This window comes from Bubalus kerabau, chromosome 21 (assembly GCF_029407905.1).
Source record: "Bubalus kerabau isolate K-KA32 ecotype Philippines breed swamp buffalo chromosome 21, PCC_UOA_SB_1v2, whole genome shotgun sequence".
Lineage (NCBI taxonomy): Eukaryota > Metazoa > Chordata > Mammalia > Artiodactyla > Bovidae > Bubalus > Bubalus kerabau.
In genome coordinates this window covers 3,468,489-3,493,002 of record NC_073644.1, presented here as the reverse complement: position 1 = coordinate 3,493,002, position 24,514 = coordinate 3,468,489, and the positions used below count along the sequence as shown (strand labels likewise).

The 24,514-nt window shown below is 38.1% G+C and overlaps 2 protein-coding genes and 1 pseudogene across 2 annotated transcripts; 1 reads left to right on the top strand and 2 right to left on the bottom strand.

The window, feature by feature from the left end:
* LOC129636097 (olfactory receptor 5I1-like) lies at positions 1–936 on the top strand. Its single transcript, XM_055559360.1, has one exon. It carries the CDS (start codon positions 4–6, stop codon positions 934–936), a length of 933 nt encoding a protein of 310 aa, XP_055415335.1. The 5' UTR covers positions 1–3.
* A 5,974-nt stretch (positions 937–6,910) lies between these two features.
* Positions 6,911–7,771, bottom strand: LOC129636096 (olfactory receptor 1020-like). Its single transcript, XM_055559359.1, has one exon. It carries the CDS (start codon positions 7,769–7,771, stop codon positions 6,911–6,913), a length of 861 nt encoding a protein of 286 aa, XP_055415334.1.
* A 12,797-nt stretch (positions 7,772–20,568) lies between these two features.
* Positions 20,569–21,754, bottom strand: LOC129636095 (olfactory receptor 5D16-like; annotated as a pseudogene).
* Positions 21,755–24,514: the final 2,760 nt, after the last annotated feature.

Genomic DNA, 24,514 nt, shown 5'->3' with positions numbered 1-24,514 from the left:
AGAATGGAGGTGGAGAACAGCACTGTGAAGACACAGTTCTTGCTCTTGGGATTCAGTGACCACCCAGAACTGCAGAGTGCTCTTTTTGCTGTGTTTTTGTCCATCTACTCTGTTACTCTGATGGGCAACCTTGGGATGATTTTATTAATCACAGCCAGTCCCCCTTTGCACACCCCTATGTACTTTTTTCTCCGCATCTTGTCTTTCGTAGACGCCTGCTACTCTTCAGTCATTGCCCCCAAGTTACTTGTGGACTTAGTTTCTGATAAGAAGACCATTTCTTACAATGGCTGTGCTGCACAGTTATATTTCTTCTGCTGTTTGGTGGACACAGAGTCTTTTCTCTTGACTGTCATGGCTTATGACCGGTACATAGCCATCTGCAACCCCCTGCTTTACACCGTTATTATGTCCAAGAGGATTTGCTGCCAGCTTGCAATTGGAGCGTTTTTAGGGGGCACCATGAGCTCAGTGATTCACACCACTAATACCTTTCACCTGTCTTTCTGCTCCAATGAAATTAACCATTTCTTTTGTGACATCTCCCCTCTCTTCTCTCTGTCCTGCACTGACACCTACATCCATGACATTGTACTGGTAGTCTTCGCTAGTTTAGTGGAAGCCCTCTGCCTTCTAACAGTTCTCCTTTCTTATATCCTCATCATAGCAGCCATTCTTAAAATAGAATCTGCTGACGGAAGAAGAAAAGGATTCTCCACTTGTGTGTCCCATCTGATTGTGGTCTCTATCTACCATGGTACCCTGATCTTCATTTATTTGCGTCCCAGTGCTGGCCATTCACTGGATATTGATAAAGTGACCTCTGTGTTCTATACATTGATTATACCTATGCTGAACCCCCTGATTTACAGTCTGAGGAACAAAGATGTGAAAAATGCTTTTAGGAAAATGATTAGCAGGAAATTTCTTTCTTAAGAAAGAATGAAACTGAGGCTGATAATTTTCTACCCTGTTTCTTGACCTTTAGTTTTAACTAATGGAAAAGTCAGTTTAATATGGGTGTTCCCTAATTCTACAGGCAATGAAGCCTCAACAACAATATTGGGCCAGAGGTTAATATTAGAGCCAGGCCCTGTTACATATGTCTAATTCTTTATCATTTTAAGGTTGATTTTTTTTCACACTCATTCATTGTTGGTGGAAGTTTAAATTAGTCTTCTTTATGGAAGATAATTTGCTATTATTTGAATGAAATGTATAATTCACCTGGAATTTGAAAATTAAATATGCAAGTATCATTTAAACCAGTAAGTCTAGCAATTGAACCTGCAAAAGTTTACCACTTTCAAAGTATTCATTGCATCAGAGCTTATAACCAGTTCAGTTCAGTTCATTTGTTTAGTTGTGTACTACTCTTTGCAACCCCATGGACCGCAGCACACCAGGCTTCCCTGTCCATCACCAACTCCCAGAGCTTACTCAAACTCATGTCCATCGAGTCAGTGACACCATCCAACCATCTCATCCTCTGTTGTCCCCTTCTCCTCCCACCTACAATCTTTCCCAGCATCAGGGAAAATAATCTAAATATCTACCAATAAGAAATAGGCTAAATGAAATAAATTTGAACTTTTATATTTTTTTCTCAGGAGTATATTTACCCTTTGTATAATATTCTATATTTCATATTCTTACTATTTGTTGCTCACTTTGTTATTACTGTTTTACTCAATATTGGTTAAGCTTTTGATATATATTGCAGCACTCTTTTGTGAAGTTTTATAAATGAAATTCACTGAGATTCTTTGTTAATTAGTTTGATTTCCATGGCAGTATGTGTAGATGGTAGAGGCTTCTCCGAGGCTCAGTGATAAAGAACCTGCTTGCCAAATGGCAGGAGACACAGGTTTGATTTCCGGGTCAGAAAGATCCCTTGGAGGGGGAAATGGCAACCTATTCCAGTATTCTTACCTGTGAAATTGCATGGACAGAAGAGCATGGCTACAGCCTATGAGGCCACAGAAGAGTCAGAGAAGACTTGTGACTAAACAACAGCAACCACATGCAGATTGAAGCTTAACTGTCCAAATTGTATTCACACTGAAAAGGCTTTTTCAAAAAAAAAAAAAAAAAAAGAAAGAAAGAAAGAAAGAAAAGAAAAGAAAGAAGCCTCTCTCAAATATTGTCCTACATGACTTTTTTCCCCTGCCATCCATTTCAATTATGATGGTAACTCATATTCTAAACCTCACTAAATTCTATAATAATGTCATTTGTATCTGTAGTTATACCTCTGTATTGAATTTCACTTCAGTTCAGTCGCTCAGTCCTGTCTGACTCTTTGTGACCCCATGGACTGCAGCACGCCAGGCCTCCCTGTCTATCACCAACTTCTGGAGCTTGCTCAAACTCATGACCATCACATAGGTGATGCCATCCATCCATCTCATCCTCTGTCGTCCCCATCTCCTCCTGCCTTTAATCTTTCCCAGCATCAGGGTCTTTTCCAATGAGTCAGTTCTTCACGTCAGGTGTCCAAAGTATTGAAGTTTCAGCTTTAGCATCAGTCCTTTCAAAGAATATTCAGGACTGATTTCCTTTAGGATTGACTGGTTGGGTCTCCTTGCAGTCCGAGGGACTCTCAAGAGTCTTCTCCAACACTACAGTTCAAAAGCATCAAATCTTCGGAGCTCAGTTTTCTTTACTGTCCAACTCTCACATCCATACCTGACTACTGGAAAAACCACAGCTTTGTTGGTACAGTAATTTCTCTGCTTTTTAATATGCTGTCTAGGTTGGTCATAGCTTTTCTTCCAAGGAACAAGTATCTTTTAACTTCATGGCTGCAATCATCATCTGCAGTGATTTTGGAGCCCCCTCAAATAAAGTCAGCCACTGTTTCCACTGGTTTTCCATCTATTTGCCATGAAGTGATGGGACCAGATGACATGATCTTAGTTTTCTGAATGTTGAGTTTTAAGCCAACTTTTTCACTTTCTTTCACTTTCATCAAGAGACTCTTTGGTTCTTCTTCACTTTCTGCCATAAAGGTGGTATCATCTGCATATCTGAGATTATTGATATTTCTCCCAGCACTCTTGATTCCAGCTTGTGCCTCTTCCATCCCAGTGTTTCTCATGATGTACTCTGCATATCCTCTGTAAACACTATTAAATCAAAACTTTGAAAAGATATAGAAAAGGGATTTTTTTCATTAAATATATATTTGAAAAATGGTCAGTGAAGCTAATTTTACATGATATGAATGGGCTTCATTATTATAATGATCAGACATGTCCAACTCTTTGCAACCCCATGAGCCATAGGCTCTTCTGTCCATGGAATTTTCTAGGCAAGAATACTGGGGTGGGGTGCCATTCAGCATTCCAGGGAACCTTCCCAACCCAGGGATTGAACTCACACCTCTTGCATCTCCTGCACTGGCAGGCTGATTCCTTATCACTGGTGCTGAAACAGGAAAGCAGGTTCTATTCGTGGAGCCGAGGAATGAACTGCACAAACTGGAAAACGCTCACACAGGCAAAGTTTATTTTAAAAGATAGAGATGCAAAGCCCTTAGCATAGACACTGACAGGGGGAGAAGAGCCCCCAAAAGGTGGGGATTACAACAGCTTTATATATTTATTAGTATTGATCTGTACATTTTTGGTTGACTTGCAACTTTAATATGCATCATTTTTGACCAATTAGTTTAAACTTCACAACATCCAGTTTGTCATTTTTATGGCTTTCTTGGATCCCTAATTTTCTCAGTTTTTCCAAACATTGTGACACTGTTCCTTTACACTTTCTTAAGACCCCACACCATTATTTAGGGGCTAGATATAAATGTTTAGGAGCTAATTGTCTAACTGGAGTTTTTCTCCTTGATAGATTAAACAGTAGTTCATGATTGTATTGTCCTGGGTTTGAATGTTTTATGTTACCAGACCAGGGAGTCATTCCTCTGAATGCCTGAAAATTGGAAAAAGGAGTGAGATGCTTACTTGAGAAGAAAAAAATTGAAATAAAAAAAAAAACAACAGGAGTTGAGTTTTCAAAGTCTTACACTGTCTAGAAATTTCTGGCTCAGCACCACCTGAGAAGCCTAATGTTTGCAGCTATAAATACTTTCACATGTTCTTAATAAATTTCATTGGGTTGTGAAGAGCTTTAGACAGTGATTGAGAGTTCCTGATACGTGCTATATTCTATGAACTATAAATAATTTGAAATCATGAGAGAAAATATTGAAGAAACAATAAAATACATTTGTCTAAAATTCCAATTCATATTAGAATTCTAATTCAAATAATCTGCTGAAAGTTCCAAGTTTTTTAATATTTTGTTTCCTTCAAATGATATCTTGATTATAAAATCATCAGCACCAAAGGCATATTGAACATAAGTGATCAGGACCTAACTTAAATTAAAATCTGTATAAGCAATTGCTCTCTCCTCCTAAAATTATGAAGAGTGCCTCCATGTTCCTTTCATGGCCACAATCTAAGATAAAATGAATGCTTTTGAGAACTTTAAATTGTGTTGTTTTCACAACTGGATTAATTGCTAATTGAATACAGGCAGAACAGAATATGCAGTTAATTAAGCTTTTGGAAAATATTTCAGGGATTAACTAGCATACAATAATTTAGCACTACACAATTGTGATAACCACTGTCAAAATTTTGTTTAGAATATTATTCCAATTTATTTGATACTTTCATAGATAACATAATCACTATATCAGTTCAGTCAGTTCAGTCGCTCAGTCGTGTCCGATTCTTTGCGATCCCATGAATCGCAGCATGCCAGGCCTCCCTGTCCATCACCAACTCCCGGAGTTCACTCAGACTCATGTCCATCGAGTCAGTGATGCCATCCAGCCATCTCATCCTCTGTCGTCCCCTTCTCCTCCTGCCCCCAACCCCTCCCAGCATCAGAGTCTTTTCCAATGAGTCAACTCTTTGCATGAGGTGGCCAAAGTACTGGAGTTTCAGCTTCAGCATCATTCCCTCCAAAGAAATCCCAGGGCTGATCTCCTTCAGAATGGACTGCTTGGATCTCCTTGCAGTCCAAGGGACTTGCAAGACTCTTCTCCAACACCACAGTTCAAAAGCATCCACTCTTCGGCACTCAGCTTTCTTCACAGTCCAACTCTCACATCCATAATGACCACTGGAAAAACCATAGCCTTGACTAGATGGATCTTTGTTGGCAAAGTAATGTCTCTGCTTTTCAATATGCTATCTAGGTTGGTCATAACTTTTCTTCCAAGGAGTAAGCGTCTTTTAATTTCATGGCTGCAGTCACCATCTACAGTGATTTTGAAGCCCCCCAAAATAAAGCCTGACAGTTTCCACTGTTTCCCCATCTATTTCCCGTGAAGTGATGGGACCAGATGCCATGATCTTCATTTTCTCAAAGTTCAGTTTTAAGCCAATTTTTTCAGTCTCCTCTTTCACCTTCATCAAGAGGCTTTTTAGTTCCTCTTCACTTTCTGCCATAAGGGTGGTGTCATCTGCATATCTGAGGTTATTGATATTTCTCCTGGCAATCTTGATTCCAGCTTGTGCTTCTTCCAGCCCAGAGTTTCTCATGATGTACTCTGCATAGAAGTTCAATAAGCAGGGTGACAATATACAGCCTTGATGTACTCCTTTTCCTATTTGGAACCAGTCCGTTGTTCCATGTCCAGTTCTAACTGTTGTGTCCTGACCTGCATACAGGTTTCTCAAGAGGCAATCACTATATAATATATATATAATATAATCACTATATATAGCATGCTAATATAACTAATACTTTATTCCTCCCCTACAAAGGGAACTATGTTTGTGTTAATATATGATTTAACGTATATGGTTTATGATTTAAACTATATTATGGGGCCTTTCAGTTTATTTGTTTACTTATTTTCATTATTAACTAGTGTAATGCTATGAACCCAGTGAGGAGACGAAGTCCTCTTTGGTGTCCTTTGGAAGATCAGGGGATGTGCTTACATAATTAAGGCAGAATGAAGAGTTTTACAACAAATAATTCCTGTCTCTGACTCTCATTTCTGTATAGGGCAAAATAAAACATATGCAAATAGATTTCACCTAAAGTGAACATGGTAGGATAAATCAAAGAAAAGAGAAATATTTTGATCAATTTACCAAGATTCAATTTTATATTAATTGTTCTGGCTACACTCATTCATTTGTTGTTCTATAAGTATTTTTGAATTGAATTCTCAGGTCAAACACTGTAAGTGGCATAGTAGAAAAAATGGTGAACAGGATAGTAAGTGTCATGCTTTTATGGAATATTTAGACATGGAGGGAGGTTTCCTATTTATTCTTATTTATTTATTTACTACTTACTTCTATGTGTTATGATGGAATATTTACAGGGTGATGCAAGTACATAAAAAGGGTATAAACAAAACTAATTTGATACAGTAACACTCTCTCCTGACTGAGCATGTCTATTAAGCCTACTGTTTGAAAAAAAAAAAACGGAGCCTTTAGGGAAGTAAGTTTGACTGACATGGATAGAGCAGTTGCTCTTCTCATGATACCTCATTAGGGCCTCTCAGGAACAGAGAAAAGAGATGTAAAAAAGACCTTTTGTGCAAAACAGCAAAGAGACCCTATTGCTACTCTTCCTTAGTTTGGAGAGAAGATTAAGATCATCGAGGCCTGCTCCCTACACTCAATTTAGGCACAATTGAAAATAATGGGAAACATTCAGAAGGTTGTACTGGTGGGTTATAGGAACTTATGTCAAAGTACTAGAGCTTCAGCTCTCAGAATCTTGAGAGATTTAAAGAACAAAGGGCAAGAAACAGGGTAGAAAAGCTGTCAGCCTCAGTTTCATCATTTCTTAAGAAAGAAATTTTCTGCTAATCATTTCCTGAAGGCATTTTTTACATCTTTGTTCCTAGGGCTGTAAATTGAGGGATTTAACGTAGGTGTAGAACTTTAACGTAGGTGTAGAACACAGAGGTCACTTTATCAATATCCAGTGAATGGCCAGTGCCAGGGCGCAAATAAATGAAGATCAGGGTACCATGGTGGATAGAGACCACGGTCAGATGGGACGCACAAGTGGAGAATCCTTTTCTTCTTCCCTTGGCAGAACCTGTTTTAAGAATGGCTGCTATGATGAGGATATAGGAGAGGAGAACTGTGAGAAGGCAGAGGGCTTCCACTAAACTAGCGAAGACCACCAGTACAACGTCATGGATGTAGGTGTCAGTGCAGGACAGAGAGAAGAGAGGGGAGGTGTCACAAAAGAAATGGTTAATTTCACTGGCGCAGAAAGACAGGTGAAAGGTATTAGTGGTGTGAATCACTGAGCTCATGGTGCCCCCTAAAAATGCTCCAGTTGCAAGCTGGCAGCAAATCCTCTTGGACATAATAATGGTGTAAAGCAGGGGGTTGCAGATGGCTATGTACTGGTCATAAGCCATGACAGTCAAGAGAAAAGACTCTGTGTCCACCAAACAGCAGAAGAAATATAACTGTGCAGCACAGCCATTGTAAGAAATGGTTTTCTTATCAGAAACTAAGTCCACAAGTAACCTGGGGGCAATGACTGAAGAGTAGCAGGCGTCTATGAAAGAAAAGATGCGGAGAAAAAAGTACATAGGGGTGTGCAAAGGGGGACTGGCTGTGATTAATAAAATCATCCCAAGGTTGCCCATCAGAGTAACAGAGTAGATGGACAAAATCACAGCAAAAAGAGCACTCTGCAGTTCTGGGTGGTCACTGAATCCCAAGAGCAAGAACTGTGTCTTCACAGTGCTGTTCTCCACCTCCATTCTCTGCAGGGTTCCTGGAGGTTGGAATTTTGACAGGGTACTGATGTTTATAATAACCTGAAGAGTCAGAAAAAAATAAATATGAAAGCGGCTAAAGTAATTAGAACATTAATTCTAAATCCACTTGGGCATCCTGGTAACCCCTAGGCATATGAACAGTAAGCACAGAAAATGTATGCATTTCCAGTTGAAATGATAACTTGCTGCTTCTATTCCTTAAAGCTATCATTTTCCATGTTAAATGACAGCATCAAACCAGTGGGTGAATTCTAACCTCTGAACCTCTTACTTTCATTTACTTTCTCATCTTTCACCAATGTAAATGATCATGGTTAATCACCTTGCATATAGCAAACTCTGAGTAACTCAATTCTGTTCCATTTCGCAGTATTTTTTTTACTTGCACAACAAATTAAGGTATTTCTGTTTCGGTCGAAACCTTGCCTAGTTAGAGGAGTCAAAGTACTTTATCTCTCATACACTGAGAAGCAACTTTGCCTCTGAGGAACAAAGGAACTTCTAAGAGTTGCTTGTAAAATAGAAAGATAAAATATTCAGAATTAGTTACTGAATCAGTAACAGAATTAGCAACTGAATCCTAACTCTACTGCTCAGCAGTTGCAATTCTTTAGGCAGGCCAAGTAATCACTAAGTTTAAGTTTCATCATCATTAGTATGAGAATGACAGTGCCTGTCTCATCAAATTATGTGTTAAATGAGTTTTCTTCTACAGTTAAATATCTTTAGCATCTCATTGATTCACTGTTCTAAAGTTGGCAACACATTAAGAGTAGCTAGTACTTCCATTTTTTATTTTTTAGATTATAAGCCAAGCTATGGAATCTAACTAGAGAAATTTTCATGCTTGGACAATTACTGAATTAATCCAAGCAATATAATGATAGTATTCAGGAATATTTCAATGTTTAAGTTAAATTGTAACAGATGTTTAAAAAGGGTCGCCTACCCACTTCTCTTAATGATGTCTGCGTTCTCTTGTCACTGCACTAGTCTACAGCTCTGTAAATTGTAAATAACCCAGAGAAACACACATGATACTTGTTTACAGACAGGTGCATTTTTTTTTCCAGCATACATACAACTGATTTGCTCTGTAGTGGAAAGGCAGTTTTGTATCTATTATCAGTTTATTTGTGAATTCCTGATTAATAATATTGTGATTCTCTGAATTATCTTTTGTAACACTTATAGCATCTTAATGAATGAAATAAGTAAAATCTTTTACATGTGCACATTTTATATAATTATAAAGTTTGTATGTATATATATAGTGAAAGTGAAAGTTGCTCAGTCATCTCTGACTCTTTGTGACCCCATGGACTATACAATTCATGGAATTCTCCTGGCCAGAATACTGCAGTGGGTAGCCTTTCCCTTCTCCAGGGGATCTTCCCAATCCAGGGATTGAACCCAGATCTCCTGCTTTATAGGTGGATTCTTTATCAGCTGAGCCACCAGGGAAGCCCATATATATATATATCTATATATAAACATACATACATATACATTTTATGTCATATATAATGTGTGTGTTTATATATATATAATGCATATATAATTCTTCCTTAACAACCTACATCACACACAGCTCCTACAAGTTCAGCATTTGCATAATGTCAGATTTGAATATATTTTCACTTTCATTTTATATACTCTATCTCAGATTATGATCTAACCACATTACCAAAATCTTATCTTCCTGTTTTTTCTCAATTTGTTCCAGATTTTTAATAAAACTGAATGTCTTTTAAAATTTTTCATACATTTAGAATTAATAGGCATAATGCAATTATTTACCATACTTTGGGTATAGAAAATGAACTATGGATACAATAATGATTGCGGATTCTGGATTACTTAATGTCTATTTTTCTATATTTGTTCTGTTAGCTAAATTAACAGCTTTCCAGGTCACTCGAGTAGTAAAGAATCTGTCTGCCAATGCAGGAGATGAAAGAGATAAATTAGAGTAAATGTGAAAATCTGGCATGGATACATTGCCATCTTATAATTTTCAAAGTGCTTTCTCATCTAACTTAATTCTCACAGCTCTTTAAAATATGTTGACCACCTCTACTGAAAAGGAACTGATGATTTCAACCCAGTTAACAATCCAGGATTGCATAACTTTGCAATCAAAGAGTAAGGGCCAGACTTTGGACATTCTGGATCACTGGGCACTCTTCAATAAATGCTACCTCCCCAGAAATGGAAATGTTAGAGACAGTGGTACTTAAAAGATTAGCATAACCAAGACAGTTATTCCCCAAAACTCAATGTGCTGAATTGGATATAGGGATATTAGCTTAAAGCTAGCATAAATCTTGATTCAGAGTTTGTGCTCCAATAGGTTTACATCTTTTGACACAGTATCAGAGAAGATGTGCTGTGGTGGTTGAACGCACGGACGATAAATCCAGTGTGTCTGGCTCTTCCACCTCATATTTGTATGACTTCAGCAAAATTTCAACAACTATATGATTTCATTTTCTGATATGTACATTACATATTATAGTGACACTTGTCTACAGGGTAATGATGAGGATTAAATGAGCTAATATGTGTATTTTCAATAGTGTTTTTCACACAGCAAATATTCAATGTGTGATGTGCGTGTGCTTAGTGTGTCCACCTCTTTGCAACCCCGTGGATTGTAGCCCATGAAGCTCCTCTGTCCATGGAATTTTCCGGGCAATAATGCTGGAGTGGGCTGCCACTTCCTCCTTCAGGGGATCTTCCCAACCCAGGGATCAAACTCAAATTTCTTCTGCCCTCTGCATTGACAGGCAGATGCTTTACCACTGCGCCACCTTGGAAGCTAATATTATTAAGCTATTGAGACAAGTCTGAACTTCTCGAGAAATTAATACTTACTATTTTATTATCAACCAGGATTCCTTTTTCCTCTAAGCAAAGGGTTAAGCAAAGAAGGAAAGCATCACTGATCTACTAGTTAATTCATTGGAATTATCCTTTTATGAAATACAGATGGCTTCCTCCTTAGAAAATATTAACCCTCCTTGAATGATAGCCCATCTGTTTTGTTCTGCAAACATAGAGACAAGACTGTCTATTGACTAAGGAGTGGAGCAATTGCCACTCTCTGAAGGCAAGAAAAAGATACAATTATATCTTTTCTGAGCTATTCTTTCTTTTGTAATAATGAAAAATGACTATTCAAGGTGAAAGTGAAAGTGAAGTCATGTCTGACTCTTTGAGACCCTATGGACTGTAGCCTACCAGGCTCCTCCCTCCATAGGAATCTCCAGGCAAGAGTACTGGAGAGAGATGCCATTTCCTTCTCCAGGGGATCTTCCTGAACCAGGGATCAAGCCAGGGTCTCCTGCATTGTAGGCAGAGACTTCAAATAAAGAGACTCATCTTTAGAGACAATATTTAAATAAGCTTGAGGCCTTGACCATGGGAAACAAACACTTCTTTGCTGAGGTTGTTTTTCTACCAAACCTCGTATTTCTAGTCACAGATGTACAGGACCTGAAGAGAACAATTTATGTAGAGAACATTAAGTGTAATAATATTTCAAATTTATTACACACCAAGTCTGAAACAAAATTTCAAGTTTCAAAAAAGAAATATAAAAGCTAAATAGAACAAATGGAAATGGAAAAGAATACAGGAAACAAAAAACAGACTCCATTTAATAGCCAACTACTATCTTTCTATGTACTTGGCAGGTGAGCATGAACACAAGATTTTTGGAAGAGTTTAGCAAAATCATCTATTCCTGCAGGAATTTCTCTTTATTGATACTAGTCACTACTTAATTTTTTTTCTACTCCCTTAAAAACATTCTTCTAAACCCACTCCAGTGCTGTTCAGTTCAGTTCAGTTCAGTTCAGTCGCTCAGTCCTGTCCAACTCTGCGAACCCATGAATCGCAGCACGCCAGGCCTCCCTGTCCACCACCAACTCCCGGAGTTCACTCAGACTCACGTCCATCGAGTCAGCGATGCCTTCCAGCCATCTCATCCCTTCTCCTCCTGCCCCCAATCCCTCCCAGCATCAGAGTTTTTCCAATGAGTCAACTCTTCACCTGAGGTGGCCAAAGTACTGGAGTTTCAGCTTTAGCATCAGTCCTTCCAAAGAAATCCCAGGGCTGATCTCCTTCAGAATGGACTGGTTGGATCTCCTTGCAGTCCAAGGGACTCTCAAGAGTCTTCTCCAACACCACAGCTCAAAAGCATCAATTCTTCGGTGCTCAGCCTTCTTCACAGTCCAACTCTCACATCCATACATGACCACTGGAAAAACCATAGCCTTGACTAGATGGACCTTTGTTGGCAAAGTAATGTCTCTGCTTTTCAATATGCTATCTAGGTTGGTCATAACTTTTCTTCCAAGGAGTAAGCGTCTTTTAATTTCATGGCTGCAGTCACCATCTGCAGTGATTTTGGAGCCCCCCAAAATAAAGTCTGACACTGTTTCCACTGTTTCCTCATCTATTTCCCATGAAGTGGTGGGACCGGATGCCATGATCTTCATTTTCTGAATGTTGAGCTTTAAGTCCACTTTTTCACTCCCCACTTTCACTTTCATCAAGAGGCTTTTTAGTTCCTCTTCACTTTCTGCCATAAGGCTGGTGTCATCTGCATATCTGAGGTTATTGATATTTCTCCCCGCAATCTTGATTCCAGCTTGTGCTTCTTCCAGTACTGTTACTTGGGTGTTGATAATTAATGGCATCAATGCAATATTAATAATATTAATATTAATGCAATATTAAGAGAAGATGGATAATATAATAAACAGATTGAGTCAGCCTTAATGGATATGCACATGCTTTAAAAAGAAATAATAGGTGATTCTGCTAAGTCACTTCACTCGTGTTCAACTTTGTGCGACCCCATAGACGGCAGCCGACCAGGCTCCCCCGTCCCTGGGATTCTCCAGGCAAGAACACTGGAGTGGGTTGCCATTTCCTTCTCCTGTGCATGAAAGTGGAAAGTGAAAAATGAAAGTGAAGTCGTTCAGTCGTGTCCGACTTTTAGTGACCCCATGCAGCCTACCAGGCTCCTCTGTCCATGGCATTTTCCAGGCAAGAGTACTGGAGTGGGGTGCCATTGCCTTCTCTGAATAGGTGATTAGAACAGTGTTAACATTTAGATTCTTAATCAGAGTCAAATATAGTGAGATTTGTTTTAATATAATGTGTCAAATGTTTGGGCTTTTTTGCTACTATTGTTTTTGTTAGACATATCTTTATCATTTAAAACTTGTGTTACTCTGGGAATATTTATTATCAAACTATCAGTTTCTACATGTAGGATAAGTGACTATGAACTTAAAAGAACTTAAAATCCCATCAAGTTCTAATACCCTGGGATTAAGGTAAGAATACTTACCAGATCACTATCTTTTTCATTCACCTTCTCTCTATACTGTGTCAGCAGTGGTTCATTTTTCACAGGAAAAGTCAATTTTGATACTTAAAGAGAAAAATTGACCTACTGCAATATTTTTTTATAATCTGATTTGAATGGCCTTCTGTGTTCATAGAAGAAATTTGTGCTTCCCCCAGGAAGACTGCTATTCCCTAGGATAATTCAAGACCTTTTATTTTTCTCTGAGGCTTTTGAGACTAGTTTTCTGATTTCACATCAGATCCCAGGAACACACACTGATACCCCATTCCCAGTGGGAATATTTGCCTGTGTAATTACAGTTCTACTGAGAAATTGTTTAAACACAAAATTAAGTGATGTCATATGTTTTTCTACACGTTAAGAATGTCTCAGGGAAATATATTATTATATTGTGGCTCACAAAATGGTATGTTATTATATGTAAAATTGTATTATATATTTGCTATCTGATTTTATTTAACCTGCTCAAAGCAATTTATCAAACAATTAACAGGCTATCTTAGGATGCTGGAATAAACTGGTATAGCCTTAAATTGGTGCAGTGATGCTCAGGCCAAAGCTGTGACAGCATCTTTGAGGAGGAAGAGCAGGAAGAGAAAGACTCTGAGTTCAGGAGCTTCTGATGATTCAGTGACAATGGACTCTCCCACAGCAGTGCTTTCTACCATATGTCAGGTCTGGGAAACCAAATGACAAATTTTGTGTTTCTTCTGCAAAAAAAAAAAAAGAATAAGGGAGAAAACATGTTTATATTAACTTCAGAAAATTATAGGCATCAAACACTATCACACTGTCTTTTTTTTTTTTTGGCTTTATTTTTTGTTTTTATTGAACACTCTTTAAAGCGCAATCATCAAATAATTCAAAATGTTCAGTGTCCCAGTGGATCCCACTGACTAAAAGATTAAAATTCAAGTATGAGCAGAAATCAATGTAATTCCAAACTTTAATTTATCAAAATAAATTGAGCTGATGAATTCAATTAGATATTTTGTTGGACCTTGAAACATAATCAGTGATCTAATTTAGAGCCTGTGGAGATCGACTCTTTCTTTGGGAAATGTCGTAAGTCTGCCAAAGTAGGGTGACAGCTTTTATGATCTTATATAATCCAAGCTAATTGTTTTATTCTGTCATCAGTCACATAAATGTGCAGTAGGTGAAGATTTGTACAATTCCCTTGTTGAGGAGTATGACCCATCTCTTTGAAATTAGTGGCTCATAAGGACAGTTACATTTGGAATTGTGCAGAATATACAAAAGAGAATTTCAATATATGCTGGAGATCATCATCATTTTTACCTATCAAATTAACAAAGGGATTTAATTAATTACAATAGCAGTGGTCAGTGTCGATAAGGACTGAGAAAGATGTAACTCTGGTATACATTTTTCTGGAAAGCCACTGGTAACATATTTCCCAAGTCTTAGCCTTGAAAACCATAAAAGCTATATGATTTTTTAATGAGATATTTTTTTTCTTGACAGTGAAAGTGAGTCTCCTAATCATGTCCAACTCTTTGTGACCCCATGGGCTGTAGCCTGCCAGGCTCCTCTCTGTACATGGAATTCTCCAGGTAAGAATATAGGAGTGGGTAGCCATTCCTTTCTCCAGGAGATCGTCCCAACCCAGGGATTGAACTCAGGTCTCCCACATTGCAGGTGGACTTATTCTTTGTTAGTTATTAAAAGAAATCATTTAATTACATTTTGATAAAATTGAGAAAAAACTATCTCCAAAGCTACAATGTAACATTGTTTAGAATTCTAACTATAGGGAAAGTTAACAGTAAAAAAATAGAACTTTTTAAAAAAAACTATGGGGCATCATATCTTGGGTAGAAAATTATCATATTATTTAAAATTATTGTTTTGCATTTTTAAAAATATGGTTAATTTAAAAAATAAAGATATCAAATTGCACATGTAGTGTATATACACAGATGTAAGTGAAGATGTATATGTAGAGGTATGAATGCACAGAGATATCATATGTTATCACTCTCATTTGGCTACAATCCTAAAAAGATAACTCCTTTATCCATATTAAGAAAGGCAAGTAAAAACTTCCCCAACGTCTCTCAAGTACTACAGGGCAGTTTCTATGAGTAGGATCTACCATTCGGACATTTTCTGAGGGAAAAAAACAAATGAAAATCAAGCAGTTTTATTCTCTGCCCTCCTTCCTAGCAGCAGGAGAATTATACATGCTTTCATATATACAGTAATGAGATTGAGTCAATTACTGGAAATATTGGTATCCGGTATACCTGGTATATTCTCCATGCATGCATGCCAAGTCACTCAGTCGTGTCCGACTCTTTGAAACCCCATGGACTGTGGCCCGTCAGGCTCCTCTGTCCATGGGATTCTCCAGGCAAGAATACTGGAGAGGGTTGCCATGCCCTCCTCAAGGGGATCTTCCAGACCCTGCGACTGAACCCAAGTCTTTCACTTTTCTGGCACTGGCAGGTGGGTTCTTTACCACTAGTGCCACCTGGGAAGTGCATATTCTCCATACCTTGAGCTAATTTCCTTAAAATGGAAAATTCTCCAATTCTTTAAATTGAAAACATATCACTTTCCTGAAGTCATACTCTTTTTTATTGCCTGACCAAACAACAAATCAAAGCAAAACAAAACAAAAACAAATTGTAGCAACAGTAGCAACAAAAATTGAGTGATTTGCCTACTTCAGAGTTAAAACAGAAAAACCAACTTGGAAAATTTCCTTCCTTAAGTTTTAGACTAATAATGAGAAGCTAATCCATGATAAACCCATAGCTTCATCATTTTATGCCCTCTTTATTCTTAGTAATATTTCTTGTTCTAAAGTCTACTTTCTACTTTGTTTTATATCAATATATTCATGCATGAGATGCTTTCTGCCATTGTATATTTAACTCAATACATTATCATAATTGAGATTTCTTTAGAAAGCAGTTTAAGTCACTCATTCTAGAGGCACATGAGTTTAAAAAATGAGTAACATCAATGTAAATTATACTCTACAGCAGCTATAGGAGTTACCAAAAGTGAATTGAAATCTAAAGGTAAATAATAGAAGAGTATGGAATTTTACATCAGTATTTATTGAAGAGCATCAATGCCTGTAGTGTTGCCATATTAAATAATCCTCTTGATTATGCCACACACTGATTTTTAAATCATGATCAGAGGACTTAAGTAATATGTATTTCCATTTTTTCAGAATAAGAATAAAGGAATTGTGTCTCTGAATTAATCAAAAAAATTAGTCATACTTTGTCAAGATAGAGAAGAAACATGAAAATTTATGTCCTGAAAATGGATAATTTATTACTGATTTGAGTCAAGGTTAATATAACATTTCTGCTACTTTCCACTGATTTTCTAGTTAATGTAAATATCAAATAAGCAATGAATTGTAGAAGAATATATTTTATTTATGAATATATAAAATAATGTTGATTATCACTACATATCAAAATGTTAACCAGAAAAAAGTGATTTACATAATTCATCCTTGTAAGTTTGAAATCACACCTCATTGAACTGTTTTCAAGTTTTTACTTCATCTTCATGAAAATAGAATTATTTCTCTTAATATTTTTCTCAAAAGATTTGGAATTTCATTCAGACACAAAGATTATAGAACAGAAAACAGATGTGTAAGTAATTCTAGCAAAACTGATGAGGCAACAGATGAAAGAAAATATAAATATGATTGCTAATTTCAAATTAGATATATGTGCCTATGAGGGTGAAAGTGAAAGTTGCTCAGTTATGTCCAACTCTTTGTGACCCCATGGACCACAGTTCATGGACTTCTCCAGGCCAGAATACTGGAGTGGGTAGCCTTTCCCTTCTCCAGTGGATCTTCCTGACCCAGGAATTGAACCTGGATTTCCTGCTTTCCAGGTGGATTCTTTACCAACTGAGCTATCAGGGAAGCCCCTAAATATTACATTGCTTAGAGGAAAATGTAATCCTCCCTGATATACACAACCATATGGATTAGATTATTTCTATGGTTAGATTACAGAGAAGGCAATGGCACCCCACTCCAGTACTCTTGCCTGGAAAATCCCATGGACGGAGTAGCCTGGTGGGCTGCAGTCCATGGGGCCGCTAAGAGTCAGACATGACTGAGAGACTTCTCTTTCACTTTTCAGTTTCATGCATTGGAGAAGGAAATGGCAACCCACTCCAGTGTTCTTGCCTGGAGAATCCCAGGGATGGGGGAGCCTGGTGGGCTGCTGTCTCTGGGGTCGCACAGAGTTGGACATGACTGAAGCGACTTAGCAGCAGCAGAAACAGCATGTTTAGATTATACTTAAAATAATTAAAAGCTTCTGCACAACAAAGGAAACTATAAGCAAGGTGAAAAGCCAGCCTTCAGAATGGGAGAAAATAATAGAAAATGAAGCAACTGACAAGCAACTATTCTCAAAAATATACAAGCAACTCCTGTAGCTCAATTCCAGAAAAATAAATTACCCAATCAAAAAATGGGCCAAAGAACTAAAGAGAAATTTCTCCAAAGAAGACATACAGATGGCTAACAAACACATGAAAAAATGCTCAACATCACTCATTATCAGAGAAATGCTAATCAAAACCACTATGAGGTACCATTTCACTCCAGTCAGAATGGCTGCGATCCAAAAGTCTACAAGCAATAAATGCTGGAGAGGGTGTGGAGAAAAGGGAACCCTCTTACACTGTTGGTGGGAATGCAAACTAGTACAGCCACTATGGAGAACAGTGTGGAGATTCCTTAAAAAACTGGAAATAGAACTGCCTTATGACCCAGCAATCCCACTGCTGGGCATACACACTGAGGAAACCAGAATGGAAAGAGACACGTGTACCCCAATGTTCATCGCAGCACTGTTTATAATAGCCAGGACATGGAAGCAACCTAGATGTCCATCAGCAGATGAATGGATAAGAAAGCTGTGGTATATATACACAATGGAGTGTTACTCAGCCATTGAAAAGAATACATTTGAATCAGTTCTATAGAGGTGGATGAAACTGGAGCCTATTATACAGAGTGAAGTAAGCCAGAAAGAAAACCACCAATACAGTATACTAATGCATATATATGGAATTTAGAAAGATGGTAACGATAATCCTGTATGCGAGATAGCAAAAGAGACATAGATGTATTGAACAGTCTTTTGGACTCTGTGGGAGAAGGAGAGGGTGGGATGATTTGGGAGAATGGCATTGAAACATGTATAATATCATATAAGAAACGAATCGCCAGTCCAGGTTCGATGCAGGATATAGGATGCTCGGGGCTGGTGTACTGGGATGATCCAGAGGGATAGTACGGGGAGGGAGGTTGGGAGGGGGTTCAGGATGGGGAACATGTGTATACCCATGGCGGATTCATGTTGATGTATGGCAAAACCAATACAATATTGTAAAGTAATTAGCCTCCAATCAAAATAAATAAATTTAAATTTAAAAATTTTTAGAAATAATAAAAAGTAGAAATTGTATAAGATAGAAAACAATAAGTATAATAGAAGGTTTCAGAGGAAAAATTTCAAGTCCTAAAGAGAGATAATTTTATAAAATAGGTATTATGTACACTGGGTTGGATAACAGAAGAGACAGAGTTTTAGGAGACATATTTCAACATTGGTGTTTTATCCAGGAGACTAAAGCCTGAGAAACAGGAGGTCAGAGTGCAATACTGAGTTAATGATAAAACAATAATTTTTTTTAATTGAATAAATATTGTGTTTGCATATTTGGATATTTTTACATATTGTATATGCAGGTTACTGGTGCACTGGGATGGCCCAGAGGGATGGTATGGGGAGGGAGGTAGGAGGGGGCTTCAGGATGGGGAACACATGTGCACCCATGGCGGATTCATGTTGATGTATGGCAAAACCAATACAATATCGTAAAGTAATTAGCCTCCAATTAAAATAAATAAATTTAAATAAAAAAAAATTGGAGCTATTTTAAAGCAATGTTCAAGTCCCAGGAAAGCTATTAGCTCCCAATTTTTACAGCAAATCTACTCAATTGTTTTATGGAGACTTTCTAGAGAATCCTGTTAAGGAGAACTAAGATACAGGCTTGACCAAACTGCTATGTGAAGTAATAATATATATATAATGATTGGTAAGTGATAGACAGGCAACACAAAACATACAACACGTATAAAGTATCTTTGTTTTGTTCTCAGTATTTCAAGAAGCAAGCTAATTTTCTTAAGCCTCTTGTAAATTCTTTCATTCTCTATACTGAAACTTTCTTCCAAAATAAGTTAGATTTGTAGGTACAATGTATGCAAAATTTCATTTCTTCAAGCACCTAGCAAGATACCTTGTAGGCATATGACATAAAATAATAGCTTAAAATATGTTTGAATCATTGACTCTTGACCATTATGTTCTTTCAGTTCAGTTCAGTCGCTCAGTTGTGTCCGATTCTTAGTGACCCCATGAATTGCAGCACGCCAGGCTTCCCTGTCTATCACCAACTCCCGGATTTTACTCAAACTCACGTCCATCGAGTCGGTGATGCCATCCAGCCATCTCATCCTCCGTCATCCCCTTTTCCTTCTGCCCCCAATCCCTCCCAGCATCAGGGTCTTTTCCAATGAGTCAACTCTTCGCATGAGGTGGCCAAAGTATTGGAGTTTCAGCTTCAGTATCAGTCCCTCCAATGAACACCCAGGACTGATCTCCTTTAGAATGGACTGGTTGGATCTCCTTGCAGTCCAAGGGACTCTCAAGAGTCTTCTTCAACACCACAGTTCAAAAGCATCAATTCTTCGGCGCTCAGCTTTCTTCACAGTCCAACTCTCACTTCCAAGTAAAACTTATGTCATTCTGTTTTGCTTCTCTTTAAAAATCTGTCTATCCTTCGGCCAAGTAAAAGATGCACGATAGCCACAAATGATTTTGTACAGTCTCTTCCCACCAACTGTATTATGATATTAACTAACACCACTGGCTTGGGAGGTTCCTGAAAGTAAAACTATATCTTTCCCTGTCATCTATTCACCAAATTTAAAGTATAAAATTGGTCATTTATTCAAGACTACTTGTTAGTCATCAGGGAAAAAGGCATAACAGAACTAGAGTTTACTGCACATATACAATATGTTTGATATATTATCTATATTCTCTTGTTCTATATACCACATTATGAACAAAATCATATTAAACTGGTTTTGTAGATAATGACTGAGTCAGGTCAATCTATCTTCTCTGACTTATTTAGTCAGAACCAGGTATAGTCTCCTGATCTAAAACTCGTATTTTTTCTTTTGCGGTTTTTGTTTTTCAAATCTAAAGTGATTTTTTAAGTGAATTTTTGACACACAATCCATTCAAAATCAGAAAAGTGTTCTTTAATAACCAAAGTAAATATTTAGCAGTTCCATGCCTTCAATGTGAAAACAATTTTGTTTTCAGTAGTTTGCGGACTGTGTCCTTGACATCCTTATTTCTCAGACTGTAGATCAGGGGATTCAACGTGGGGATGACCGCCGTGTAAAACACAGACGCCACTTTGACTGTGAGCCTGGAGGGTGTGGAGCTGGGCACAGAGTAGAGGAAGAGGATGGCGCCGGGGAAGATGCAGATGGCGGTCAGGCGGGAGGCGCGGGTGGAGAAGGCTTTGCGACAACCACCAGCTGACTGCGTCTTCAGGTGGAGACAACAGTGAGCACGCAGGACGTGAGAATGACGAGCAACGTGATCACCTCATTAAAGGCGGCAACAGGGAAAAGCAGCGGCTGGCTGAGAGAAGGATCAGAATAAGAGAGGAAGAGCAAGGAAGAAAGCTCACAGAAGTGATTGTGTCGAAACCGCGAAAAGATAATTTGACAGCAGAACACGTGAGAGTCAAGGAGCAAGCCACTCCCCATGCATATGACACGACCACTAACATGGCACAGAGTCTCTGGGACATGACGACTGTGTAGAGCAGAGGGTTGCAAATAGCCACGAAGCATTCATAGGCCATCACAGCAAACAGAATTAATTCAGTCACCACAAAGGTGCAAACGAGAAAGAACTGCACCATACATCCCCAAAATGAAGTGGTTCTGTCTTCTGCAAGTAGGTTCACCAGCGTCTTGGGAGCAATGATGGAAGAACAGCAGAAATCCACAAATGAGAGGTGGCTGAGAAAAAAGTACATGGGAGTGTGCAGTTTGGGGTTAACTTTGATGATGACCATCATCCCAAGGTGCCCTGCTATGCTGAAGTTGTAGATGGCCAGAAATACCAGGAAGAGGGGGGCTTGCAGTTCTGGGTAGTCTGAGAAACCCAAGAGGGCGAATGTGGCCCCAACGGTTATATTTCTCTTGGTCAGAGACATGCTTTCTGATGGACGGATCTGAATATCTGTCTTGGAAATAATATATTAGGAGAGTGACTGACACACAAATCATGCTTACCTGTGCCCTGTGCAGAGGGGATATGAAATGAGCCAAAATGAATCTGTGTTATAATCCTGATAGGGGTTCATCATCCAAGGCAAAAATAGCTACAGCTTCAGAAAAGAATTACTCGTTAATTTTTTTCCTCAAGAATTTAAAACGTCATTCTGTTCAAGTTCTGAAATATAATTTTCAGTTCAGTTCAGTTTAGTTCAGTCACTCAGTCATGTCTGACTCTTTGTGACCCCATGAATTGCAGCACGCCAGGCCTCCCTGTCCATCACCAACTCCCGGAGTTCACTCAGACTCATGTCCATCAAGTCAGTGATGCCATCCAGCCATCTCATCCTCTGTCATCCCCTTCTCCTCCTGCCCCCAATCCCTCCCAGCATCAGACTCTTTCCCAGTGAGTCAACTCTTCACATGAGGTGGCCAAAGTACTGGAGTTTCAGCTTTAGCATCATTCCTTCCAAGGAAATCCCAGGGCTGATCTCCTTCAGAAAGGACTGGTTGGATCTCCTTGCAGTCCAAGGGACTCTCAAGAGTCTTCTCCAACACCACAGCTCAAAAGCATCAATTCTTCGGTGCTCAGCCTTCTTCACAGTCCAACTCTCACATCCATGCATGACCACTGGAAAAACCATAGCCTTGACTAGACGGACCTTTGTTGCCAAAGTAATGTCTCTGCTTTTGAATATGCTATCTAGGTTGTTCATAACTTTCCTTCCAAGGAGTAAGCATCTTTTAATTTCATGGCTGCAGTCACCATCTTCAGTGATTTTGGAGCCCAAAAAAATAAAGTCTGACACTGTTTCCACTGTTTCCCCATCTATTTTTCATGACATACAAATGTTATAATTATAAATCAAGCAATTTTGTTTGTAACATGTAATCAAATCCTCATGTGAGACATTCTAGTACTGAACTCCATGAATTCTGCAAAATGAAATAATTTTAGGTGATAGTTATTAATAAAAAATGAAAACACTTGAAATAACTTCTATAATCAGAAATAAGTTTTACATAAAATATGTGCATATTTGTGATGTAAACAAAGATTAGTCTGTGTGATAAGTAATAACAACTTACTTATTGTTGTTTAATTGGTAAGTCATGTCTGACTCTGCAACCCCATGGACTGCAGCCCACCAGACTCCTATATCCATGGAATTTCCAGGCAAGAATACTAGAGTGGGCTGCCATTTCCTTCAGGGGATCTTCCTCACCCAGGGATCAAAGCATGTCTTCTGCATTGGCAGGTGGATCCTTTACCATTAAGCCACCAGGAAACCTGTACTTACTTATGCTCATATTTTAAATATCTGATTAGCACTTTAATCATCATCCCTCTTTTTTTGACTGAAAAGGTCAGCTAACAAATTAAATGATGATTTACAGCTTTCGGGAAATAATGCCTATTGAGTGGCCTTTCTTTACATGTCAGCAACAGAAACTTGAAGAAGCTGTGACCTGCCTGGTGACACACAGGCGCTGATGCTCAACTACAGCTACAGCCCATATTCCTTAATTCCCAGTGACATACCCGTCTCTACACCAGGCTGTGATTCACATTACAGATTGAGATATGAGCATTTCTACTTTGTAAAGATCACGTTTCACCCCTCATTTTGCTAATTTTTTTTGGCCACTTTAAAGACAAATTCCATGCTATAAAGCTATAAAAGTTAGTCCAATATTTATGTGTGGGCTGCAGAGATCTTCTGATCTGTGTAAAGATGGAACATAAAGAATGGATGTTAGAGAAAGCCCTTTTTAGAAATAAATATGATTAAAAGTCCTAAATATTGACACTTGTCTAGATGATTCTCTCTTCCTTAGGCACCTAGAATACTCAAGTTGTCAGAAGCATGGATGAAAATTGAGATTCTCCACACTCTGATGACACTTAAAGGAGTTCTTAATATAGAAAAAAAAAAAAGATGGGATTTCTTAAACTGGCACACAGATAGGAAGCCCAGTTATATGTAAATCTCTAGTAGATAATGATTATTGCTATCAATGCATCCCAAGTATTCTATGGAGGTTTTCATACTAAACATTCATTGTTTATCAGAAGTTCAAATTAAATTTACCATTCTGTATTTTTGCTTGCTAAATCTGTCAACCTTATATCTAGAAGAATTTAGAATGTTATAGTGAACAGTACATTCCACTTGGAACTTCCTTGTTTTAGAACAATAGGGTCTTGCCTGCCAGAAATTCCCTCCATCAAATAATGAAGACTTCTTGCTCAGACTAATATATCTGGTAAGGTCATCTCTGTTTCCACATCCCTAGAACCAACTGGCTCTAGATGTTTCAGCATCAAAGGTTAGAGGTCCCACGTAGCAGGACTCTTGAAGGTCCTGTATGTTCAGATATTCAAGGATTTGAGGATCAGTCAGAAGGTGGTCTTTCTAAATCAATTCTTACTATTATAAAATTCTTTACTAGTGACCTTTCTCAGAGTTTCTCAAACTCAGCACTATTGATATTTTGTGCTGATTTATTCTTTTTTATGAATACCTACACTGTTCAAGGTACCACATATAGCAGCATCTCTGGCCCTCCCCCTGGTCTCTCCATTGTGGCAATAAAAAAGGTCTCCAGGTATTGTCATGTGTACACCTGGGAGGGGAGAGAAGGTGCATAATTGCCTGTAATTGAGAACTACTGTCTTGTTTCTTTTATTCTGGTAGCTTTTCAGTTTTCTTCTGTTGACTTAAAACTATTTCTTATCTCCCAAATGATGTTATCATATGGATTAAACAATTTAGCTTATTTTGGATCTGGGAAAATGGTCTAAAATCTTCTTTCGTATGATTTCTTCCCAATATTTTTTTCATTTTGCTTTTATGAGCCGACATATTTTTCCTCCTGCTATTTAGAGCTAGTCCTATTGATTCTATTTCTCCAGAAGATTCATTTCATTCTTTTA

What these genes read in the sequence shown, in the direction of transcription:
- LOC129636097 (XM_055559360.1), top strand. Translation starts at nt 4, where the DNA reads ATGGAGGTGGAGAACAGCACTGTGAAGACACAGTTCTTGCTCTTGGGA.
- LOC129636096 (XM_055559359.1), bottom strand. Translation starts at nt 7,771, where the DNA reads ATGGAGGTGGAGAACAGCACTGTGAAGACACAGTTCTTGCTCTTGGGA.